Source organism: Belonocnema kinseyi, chromosome 3 (genome assembly GCF_010883055.1).
Source record: "Belonocnema kinseyi isolate 2016_QV_RU_SX_M_011 chromosome 3, B_treatae_v1, whole genome shotgun sequence".
In the NCBI taxonomy this organism is placed as follows: Eukaryota; Metazoa; Arthropoda; class Insecta; order Hymenoptera; family Cynipidae; genus Belonocnema; species Belonocnema kinseyi.
In genome coordinates this window covers 45,158,754-45,170,313 of record NC_046659.1, presented here as the reverse complement: position 1 = coordinate 45,170,313, position 11,560 = coordinate 45,158,754, and the positions used below count along the sequence as shown (strand labels likewise).

Sequence of the window (11,560 nt, the reverse complement as noted above, 5' to 3'; positions counted from 1 at the left end):
GAGGTCAGGTTCTGTCGGGTAAAGTTATGTTAAATAAGTTGATATCAGGCAAGGGTTGATCCTTCATAGTTGTCGACATGTTTTTGAAGTGAAAATTTGCATTACTGGCATTATTTTGAAATTTATTTGCCTCAGTGCACGATTTTTCGTCATTTTTTGACGTTATGGCTCAACCATGACGTGATGGGTGATTTTTAATACCGAAATTGAATTCAGCGTCCAAAAAATCCATAGGAATACGTGTGTCTTGTTACCATATCCGCACACTTTTTTGTGTGGCTGTGTTATTAGTTTAACTCTAGGGTCATTGGAATAGTCAGAAGATTGAGGTAAACCTTTACGAAATTCTATTGTTTTTCCATATTCCTTGTAAGCTGTTTGCCACTCGGAATAGTAAAAAATTATAAGCTCAATAGGTGTATCACACATACTATCAACATGACGGAGAAACTTTTTTACAAAAAAAGTTTTACCATATTCTGTTAGTCCACATACCAGCGATGTAAATGGATGCTTCCAGCGTGCGTCCATAATTAAGAATGATAGAATTTAACTAGTAATTATTGTTTATAGAATAATATCCTGATTCTTTTAACTAAAAATTCCTTTTTATACACTTTTTTTGTTATTATCTTTATTTTGTGGAAATTGATTAATAAGATACTATCCGCGTGGTCAGAATGCTTGAGCTGATTCTTCTGACCGCTCTCCATCACGTCAATAAATAAGCTTATTATGACGTGTACCTTCCAGCACGCCCAGAGATGAGCTTACATGGACGTGCGAGTTCTCCCGCCTCGCCACGTTCGACCACTGCCGCGAACCCTTAGTTTTTCAGCTATATTCTGGTTGCCTGTTTTAGGTTAGAAAAATCAGGTATACAATTATATTATTCTAAATGATTTTTGGTTTTTATAAAAAAATAATAATACAATTTGAATTTTTTATGCATTTTGGGGTGATAAATAAAATTTGCAGACAGTTTTGATGTTTTAAAAGTAGATTCCATTTTATTAAATTCCCTTTTAAATATATACTAAATAATTTGAAAATTTGAAATTAATATATTTAAATTTCATTTTTAATTCTAATTTTCAATTAAGTCCACACTTATATCGGACAATTAAAGAGTGTAGGGCTGATCCCCTCCATGAAAATAGTCACTTAAGTCAGTAAGTGTTGGTAAATTGGGGTGATGCTTCTGACTGCACGGATCGAAAAAAATATTCTCGCCATCATCACCAAACAGTTCAAATTGCTCAACTGAAAACAAAAAAATTATTATTAGTAAGGAGAAGAATATTTTTTTTTTTTTAAAGGCAAAAAGAAGTAAACATACAAGTATTTTATTTTTGAAATGCAAAAGCCATTGTATCTGTGTGTAGGCATTATGTGCTATACAAACGGTTTCCGTGAAATGACTCATTTTTCGCGTGGAAAATTTTGTAAACTCGGAAACCGGATCTTCACTAAAAATATACTGTCTGATATCGCACCATTTACATCGTACATTTGGGTCAGGATCATCCATACACTCATTACATTCCTGTTGTGCTACACACAAGTTAGGTACGTGAATTTTCGTGGATTCCTGGCCAACGACAGATTCACTCTGTTGAGTTTCAAAATCGTAAAAAATGTATGCGACTTTATCATTATAACGTGGATTCCCAATTGGTGTTATGTAGCACAAATGGTTGTCTGGACAAACTTTTCTGCGCGTAACACAATTTGAATATCCACATTGTATGAATCCTCACTGTATGAATCAGGATGTAAATGGTTTCTCATACATGAGGCCCCATAAAAGGACCTAAGGCATGAATCGCATTTTATTTCCTTTTCGATATCCCCAAATACAGTCCTACTTTCCTGATTACAGATTGGTTATATGTGGCAAGCGTTACATTTTTCTGCGCATAAATGACTCTCAGGATTTTTATAAGCCTTGTTACAAGGTGCACAAATATGTCGACTACCACCAGCCCCTATCAATGATAAAATAGGTGAAAAATGGCATTTGGGAGCACCTTCATAGAGCAAGTAAATATTTTGCTTAACTATATCCCCTTTATTTGTAATATCAGAAGTTCCGTCATAAAAACCTTTCGCCTTTCTTAAACCAAAGCTATCATAATTATACACAATTATTGCTATCTGAGATTTTGACAGGAATGTTTGATACTGGACAAGTTCTGGAATCCCACAGCCATTTAGAGGTATAATTACACCGGCAGTGCATTGATGCACACCACCTTTCTCGCATTTTCGACGCCAGTCATTTTGTAATTCAATGTTATACTTATTGGCCAACAATTTCCCTTTGGATATTGCCGCTACAATGGACTGTGGTAAACAAGTATTTGCTTTACTCTCTATTGTCAATACGAAACGTTTAAAAATGTCAGATTTTAATTTAACACGACCTTTACCGACTGGTATCTGAACACGTGTCATTTTAACATTGAAAGTATCATCAATTTCAAAACCTGTGGCACTTTGTACAACTCTTTCTACAAGGTCCCACAGGTCTTCAAAAGACAAGGCTTTCAATGGAATGAAAGCCTTCCACGCTACACCTTTTCCAAATCCGTCGGACCAAAATACTAATCCTACTACATGAGTTGGATCGCACCAATTAATCAAATATTCAAATAATTCGCTAAATGCCAATTCGAGCCATTCCACAGGATTATTTTTTCCAGGTGGAGAAATTTTAAATTTTAAACCATATAAACCGAATTTTTGAATATATTCGGTACTTTCACTGATTTTACAAATAATTGGTGAATCTTTCATCCTCTCATTCCTACCTTGTGCATCGTCTAGGCTGTATGTTGCTGATATGTCTGGATCGATGGAAGGACCTGTAACTTCAGACGTACCAATATTCGTATGTGGTACTCTTAAGGGTTTAGCATCCTGGGAAGATTCATACAGGCCAGCCTCCTGCTCTCCAGCACCGGCTTGGACCTTCACAATGTCCTGGACGGTATTTTGACAATCTGTCAAAATTAAACAATGAAATTATAATTTGAGAGAAACTATATCAAAATTTATTTTCAATATATATATATATATATATATATATATATATCTACGTTTAATATTATAGTTTTACCTTGGAAGATTCTCTCCTCTTTATCTAATAACGCTGCTAACATCTCCTCTACGTTCGTGTCCACTTCCATTAATGTCTCCTTAGATTGTTGTAGTTGTTGTTGCTGTTGTTCGTTCTGATATTTTAGTTGCAGCTGTTGTTGTAGTTGTTGTTGGCGTTGAAGTTGTTGTTGGAGATTCTGTTGCTGTATTTCTTGTGTCATCACATCGTCACTTTCCAGATTTATTTCCAGAATTGGAAGTTTTGTAATGTTACTAGTCGAGGCCTTGGTTTTTTTTATTTCTTGGATCACGTTTCGCTACATCTGCTTCCATCTCATCGTCAATAACATAGACTGTCTGTGTTAATTAATTTGGCAGCTCTTTTTCCACGTCCTGCTGGCCTTTTCTTTTCTGGTTGTTTTTTGAAGGGCATCTCCTTGTAGCCTTTTTAGAGTGGGACGTATCACTAGTTGCCCGTTTCCTTTTCTTCTCGATCCCCGTGTAGGTTTCAAACATAGACGGAGTTTCATTATTGATGCATGATTCTGTAAAAAAAAATTTTAAATTATTATTTGAAAATTATAAAAATCAAGAAATTTTCAATTGTAAAAGAGATTTTAATTTTTTTAAACAATTATAAAAAAGCGAAAAAATAAATAAAATTGTAATGTATTACTAACCTACTGTTTCCTCTGCACTTTTTACTGAGATGTCCAATGAATGTCTCATTTTGATTGCTGCCGGGAGACAGCGGACAAGTACCTCCTTGTTATTTGTCTCCACTGTCTCATTTATGAGTTTCACTAGGGCAGCAGAAGAAGTGCAAAAATCAAAAGCACGTCACTCACTTTTTTATTTAACACTTTTTAATCCAATTTTGAATTTGGGAACACTCTGGGAACACTCTGGTAAGGACCCTTAAAACTCTATTAATAGACGTTCTCACAAATCCATACAACTTTCCAGTATATGTATTATATTTTAAAACCAAAACATTTATTTATCATACAAAAAAAATATTTCCATTTGATATATTTTTACACAAATTTTCATAAAATAATTATTAAATCATTTCAATGTTTAAACCATTTTTTCTTACCTTATATATCATAATTCTGCAGTTTGAGATTAGTTGTTACTGAACTTGTCTCCATTAGTATAATTACTAACCGAAATACTTACTTGATGCTGGTAATTAGTAAAAAGAAGATAATACTGAAGTGAATTAGTAAGCGATTTTTACTAATCTTTACTCAAAGTATATTTTAAAATATTTTACATAGATGAAACTGCTTAAAACTTAACTAAAATATTTTGGTTCTCTTTCTCCCATTTCATTTAACTTTTAAAAATACAACTTCCCCTACCCCTTTTTACAATTGTCCCCCACTAATGTGTATTTCCCCCACTACCTAACTAATAACCTATCATAGTTTAAGATACCTATATGAAGCTTGCTCAGACACATTTTAACCCCCACTACCTTATATCCGATCATTTTAATACATAAACTGTACCTATGCCTGTTTACTTAATAGTTCCTCTGCATCTCCGTACACAATAAGTACAATGTCTCAAAATATGATAAAACAGACATATTCAGACATTGAACATATTATCACCTCACAATCTCTTAATAATTCTTCTTTAAGTCATAGAAGAAAAAAGCTCACATAACAGAAGTCGAGCCTTCACGTAGGACTACCAAACATCTTATCTTAACGATACTGTACGCTCTCAATAATTCTTGCAGTAAGAATATGATTATCGGAATGGAACTACAGACCGATGGACGTTTTGAACCGATTGTCAAAATTGTTATTAATAAACTACAAGGATTCACTTTTGGGGTTCCAACATGGACAACATTCCTGCAACAGATCAATATCATCGACGATTATTTTGAAAAGGAGAAACAACCCTCATCACATCATACTGAACCCCTTGAGATAAATGACTACAAAGTGATATTTACAACATCTTTTGGAGGAAAGACCATTCTTTTCGACAGTATACCTGAACCTGTTACAGAATGTGAAAATAGTGAAAATGCTTGTGAAGTGAAGAAAAAAAAAAGTATATGTACCTGCTGTTGTAATGAAAAAAACCATTTTTATTGGTTTAAAGAATGTTCTTTTGTGTGCATACGAGTATGTTAGTATGCTAAAAGCCTTGTGTGGCTTAGTCGAAAATTGTGTGACTGAAATTGTAACATTATTAACTGATCAGCGCCATAGTGCGGTGAAGGGGGAAAAGGAAAGTGGAGGGGGTAGTCTGTCTACAGTGGGCCCGGTACTACTCACGATTTTTGAGTTAAGAGTATTCATAATGCTCATTTTTGCATAAAAATGGTTCTGACAAATAAATTTCAGATTTCACTGATATTTTTAAATACTTTTAAGTATTAACCTTTCTTGGATAAAATAAATTTACTGCTCGCATGTGAAATTTAATTTTTCTCGCGTACACGCTTTCAGATTTTTATAATTGTAAATGAAAATGATCAAACTTCATCGGCCTTTCTACACTTCTACGTGGAAATGGGTTTGAATTTCAACGGGACTGAGAGGCTTAGCTTGCGTTTTAACGCCACGATTTTAGCTTTCCCTCAAAAGGGTTAAAACTATGAGTTTTATTTCCCCTGTAAAAAGCGTTGAATTCAGAAAAATTAATTTGTATTCTTATGAATACGCGATTTTTCTTTCGTCTAAAAATCCCCCAACGGGAACAGAAAAAGTGAAAATCCTATTCCTCTAGAGAGGCAGAGTTGAATTGGTGAGAATTAAAATTTCAAAATTTACATTCCGCATGAAGGAACTAAAACAACTTATTACACATATTTTGTGAAATAATTAGAAGGAATTAAATAAAATCAAAATATGACCACTTCTAAGGAATAAAAAATATCTCTGTCAGGTGCGTTACCGGTACAATTAGAAGGAATTAAATATATTGAGCACTCGTTCTCATTGGGAGAATAGAAAACTGTGTGGCGGTCGCTATGGAAATAGAAGTGAATAAGTTTAAGAGGCATCTTATTCTTATTGTGGCATTTTAGACAGATGGAAAAATAGCACATCCAAAATAATAGAATAATCTCCACACTTGCGCTGAAACCTGAAAATATTAATTTTTCTCTATTCTACGCTTATTACCGGGTCATAAGCATAAAAATGTATTAAATTTTTTTTACTCTTAATAGAAATTCAGAATTATTGTGCATTTATAAAGGATATTCGAAAATGGAATTACCTAGAGTAGTGAGTAGAGATACGGAAAATAATACACAGCCAGAAAAGTTCCAGAGTTGACCACTCTGACCACCATTGCCATAACCGGTTCCCACAGCCATTAAAAGTAGTTTTTCGTGTTTGACTACATATTGCTTGACTTTGTTGCTCCACAGTGGTTCCATTTCGCCTTCCTCTGCTTTCAACTGCCGTAATTCTGTAGCTAAGACAACCGCAAGGTCATGCTGCATGTTTTTCACTTTTAAGACCTGTTCTCTTTCCCGAGGACCTTCTGTTGCGTAAAATGCTGCTGCTCCCGCCACGGTCCAAAAAGCCAGGAGCCAAGCTAGTCCTTTATTAAAAAGGTAATTCAAACAAGTGTTTCGTCGTCCCGAAATTCGGGATGAGTATTCAAATATGTTTTATAAACTTGGCTGGTCGTCCCGAATTATCGAGACGAAATAATCCACTCCCTTTTCCAAATCCTTCAACTTTTCGGGACGACTAGATGCAGCTAATTCAAAAACATTATTTTTGGCAAATTACATTTGGAAAAAAGTATTATTGAAGACGATCTGTTCTGTAGTATCGTGTAGATATGATAATTTTCGAAAAACTAATCCGAGTGGATTGAGCTTTGGTACACTTTTTTTAAGATCTAAAAAAGGCGAGTTCGTTAATTAGCTATTTCTGACCAGTAGCTCTGGTTTTATCCTTTGAAAATGCTTTTTAAAGAATACAAAATTTTATTTTTCGGTCAAACTACGCACGGAGAAAGTTTACGAAACCAAATTAAACTTCTGAGTACAATTGGGATATGTGGACAAAAAGGAGATTGTTTGACATTATTGTTATAATTTGTGACATAAAAAAGATTAAAGAATGCATGTCCGTTCGGTAAACTTTAATAAGGCAGATTGAAATTTATAAATGTACAGTAAACATTTTAAAAAGCATACATTAATGAACGTGGTTTAATCATTAAAAACTATTCCGTAATAGATGTAGGAAAAATGGAAGAAAATTGAATGTTAGTTAAGCAAAGTTTGCAAATGTAAATTCAAGCAAACTTTGAATCATGCCATGGTAATGATTTCCCTTAAAATCGGTTATAGAATCACGACGTTCGGACGCCCCTGTTTGCTATTAAAAAACGGAATAAAAGTCTTCTAGCTGCAGAATAGCACCGTATTGTACTCATTGTAATGTGTGAATAAATACTTAATCCTTTTTCTTGTAAACCACACTGTTAAAAATGTTTGGAATTGTACAATACTTCTACAAGACTTCTGCAATATAAGCGTAAGGTTAAATTTCAAACATGGTATTGGAAAGACGAAATTGTAGTACATGTATTTTAACTATTGTAAATCGTGAAGTTACCGTCCATCATTCCAATGCATGTATTAGAGGGATGCTAAGACGAAGATTGTGCACAAAGAAATCACAGAATTAATGGAATTCAAGGGATTTATGGAAATCATAAAATTGATGAAATTCAAGCAATTCATAGAATTCAAGAAATAAGTCGAATTCAAGGAATTATTTGAAATGTCGGAATTCACGGATTTCACGGAATTCATTGAAACCACGGAATACATAGATCTAACGTAATTTATGGAATAAATTGAATTCACAGAAATGATGTAATTTACGGAAAAGATTGAATTCACGGTATATATGGAATTCAAGCAATTCGCAGAATTGACTTATTCACAGAATTTATGGAAGTAAAGAATTCACGAAAATCGTGGAATTAGCGGAATTCGTGGAATTCGAGGCATTCAAGGGATTGATGAAATTCAAGGAATTCAGTGAATTCAAGGGATTTACGAAATCCAAAGAATTCAGTGAATTCAAGGCACTTGTGGAGTTCCATGAATTCTATGTATTCCGTGAATTCCGTAATTGCATTGAATTTCATTAACTTATTTAATTTGATGATTTTCCTTAATTCCGTGAATTCCAGCAATTCCACGATTTCCTTGAATTTCGTGAATTAATTTAATTCTATGACTGAATTTAATTCCATGAATTTCACGAATTCCATCAATTTCATTAATTCCATGAATTACGCGAATTCCATTAATTCCATGAATCCCATGAATCGGCGAATTCCATGAATTTCGTAAATTCCATCATTTCCGTTAATGCAAATAATTCCGTGAATTCTTTTAATTCCGGGCATTCCTTGATTTCGGTGAATTTTTTAAGTCCATGAATTCCATTAATTACGTGAATTTCATCATTTCCGCGAGTTTCATTAATTCAGTGAATTCTGAGAATTGCGTGAATTCCATTTTCCATAAATTCCGCGAGTTCCTTAGATTCGTTGGATTCCGTAAAACCAATAATTTCGTGAATTCTGCAAATTGCATGAATTCCGTGATTTTGATACATTCCATGAATTCCGAAAATTCGTTTAATTTCTTGAATTTTATGAATTCCATGAATTCCTGGAACTCCGTGAATTTTATGAATTCCATGAATTCCTGGGACTCCGTGCATTCCTTGAATTCGTTGAATTCCATGAATTCTGTGAATTTTCTTAATTTTATGAATTTCGTAAAATCTTTGAATGCCGTAAATTCCATGAATTACGTAAATTCCGGCAATTCTTTATTGTATTAAAGTGTTACCTTACGTTTCGTAAATAAACTTCCAATACATGTAGTGGAAGTTTCCAACATAAATTTTTAAAAGTGCAGAGCTGCAGATGGCAACCCGTCGGAGTTTTCGCAGTAGAGTTCGTACGCATGTTTAGGTTATCTTAACCTAATACACAAAATTATTTTTCTTAGAAATTTATTAGAATGCTAATGCGCGAACGACGACGTACGCGGTGGGAGGAAATTAGCTTTTTTTGTTCAAAAATGAGCCTTCACTTTTAGTACGATTTTGAATTTTTTGATTAAACTTAATCAATTTCTGAAGAGCTTGAAGCTCCGAACTTTTGTCTCCTCTATTTGTTTATTAATAATTTTTGCACTTCAAGTATGGAAATACTGAAATTTAGTACATAACAGTTTTTTTACACTTGAATAACTGATTAGATGAACTTTATATATCGTCTTAAATGAATGTTTAGGGACTCATAGAATACAAATAATTTGTTCATTATTTAATTTATTTGTTATAAACAAATTCAATAAGCAAATTAGCAAATAGTCTTATTATCGGTAAAAAAATTTTCCTTTTGCTAAAAGTGTTTCATATTAATGTAGGAATGACATTTAACTACAAAATTAATTTAAAAGTTTATATGAATCACTGTTATAAAAAATTCTTCTGGAAAAATATTAAAATTTAAGATTTTTTAAAACTATAAATCCCGTTAATCGCCAGAGCGACTTCCAGTATTCCTTAAAATAATAAATATTTATTAATATTTGATAAAACATCACAATTTGAATTTTTATACAAAATTATATAAAAAAGTTCAAAATTTTGGCCATTTCGCATGGAAAAAATAATTTTGCACTGGAAATGTTTGAAGCTGTTCGACGAGTGACTGCTTGTCACAAAAATATTTAAGTAGTTAACAATAAACATTGTTATAAATATTTGTCGTTACAGAATATTCAAATTTAAGGTTTTATCAAATTTTAATTTTCTTTAATCTGTAGGATGGCTATGGGTATTCCTAAAAAATGTATCTATGATAATATTTAGTAAAATATGACAACTTAAATGTTTATAAACTATTTAGATAAACAAATTCCAAATGTTGGCAGTTTCAATTGGAAAAGGTCGAATTTTCAATCGCAAATGATTGAGAATGAATCATAAAGCTACATTCTGGCCATCAAAGAAAAAAAATCAAAATTTGATAAAAACCTCATTTTTAAATATTTTGTCACAACAATTATTAATAACAGTGGTTATTCTTAACTTTTCTAGTATTTTTGTGACTAGTAGTGATTTGTCTAATAGCTGCAAACATTTCCAGTACAAAAAAAAATTCTGTGCGAAAGGGCAAAACTTCTGAATTTGTTCATAAAATTTGTTTATAACAAATGAATGGAATAATCAACAAATTATTTGTATTCTACGAGTCCCTAGACATTAATTTAAGACAATATGAAGTTTTTCGGTTTAATTATTAAAGAGTAAAGAATTGTTATGTGCAAAATCGGATTAAAATTGAAGGTTCTGGACATTTTTGAATGAAAAAAGTGTATTCCTCGTACAGTGCGCCGTTCTGCGAACGGTCAGCTATGAATCTCAGAAGCATAAAAGTACTATTGCACTGCTTGCACTTCACATTCATAAAAAAAACAGCTTCATAAAATTTATAATCTTCCAAACTTTTATATACCTTTAATTGTTTTGGAGTGTAAAAACTGTGAGATTGAATAAAATATGACACTGTATTCACTATAGTGACAGAGGGCACTGAACTCACATTTTCAGTAAAATCTATATCTGTAAAAGCATACGGATCAAAGTTTTCGATTTTTCTCTTCGTTTTTTACATCTATCAGGTCTTGACATGTCCCAACAATTTTGCGAAATATTAACTCTGTATTTCGAAAAAAAAAGAAATTTTAAAAAACTCCAGAAACACATGCAAACTATAGGGGTATAGGGAAATGTTATTCCCTCAATGGTCGGTCCGAGCATGTGACATCACAAGTGAGAATGCTCTATTGAAAACTGAGGTTATGTTCCCTCAAATATTGTCAATTGAGTTTATCAATATACGCGCTGGTTCATTTCTGTTGTTTTGTAAAAAAATTAGTTAGAAATCTTGATCTGGAAGCTATGGCTAAGTAATACACATTAGGACAACAATACGCCATTTTTCATTTATATATTTAATTGTGCAACTTGCAATTGTTAAGTTTACTTTACCTTGCAAACAATTTTGCAAAAGATTGGTATAACCTGAATTTCCCTCATTATTGTCGTGTTTGTTATGCACTGGCACTCCCTCGTACACTTCTCGCGTGAAAAAAGGAGATAAGAGATCACACTGCATATTTCCGCTTAGATTTGAGCGTTGGCATGAAACGTCAAATTTGCAGCAAAGGTGCAGTTACCGCAGCCAGAATGCATGCACGGAGATCGGTCTCCTTATTATTACAGTCTGTCAAGTTAAAGCGTGGGTGGCTTTACTCGCAGTTGGTAAGGTGTATCGACATGATTTTGGTGTCAAAATATTAAGAAGAGCTCCCTATTTCATGCTTTTTGATTTAACATTCAGTTTGCTTTCAATTCTCATCTTG

At 33.0% G+C, this 11,560-nt stretch overlaps 1 protein-coding gene across 1 annotated transcript in view; it reads right to left on the bottom strand.

Annotated features, from left to right (window-relative positions):
* Positions 1-11,560, bottom strand: part of LOC117169803 — a 22,191-nt gene that overhangs the window by 9,396 nt on the left and 1,235 nt on the right. The window contains exon 2 of the mRNA XM_033356310.1: positions 6,355-6,743. Within this exon, the coding sequence (XP_033212201.1) occupies positions 6,355-6,743 (389 nt within the window). The remainder of the gene's footprint in view (positions 1-6,354; positions 6,744-11,560) is intronic.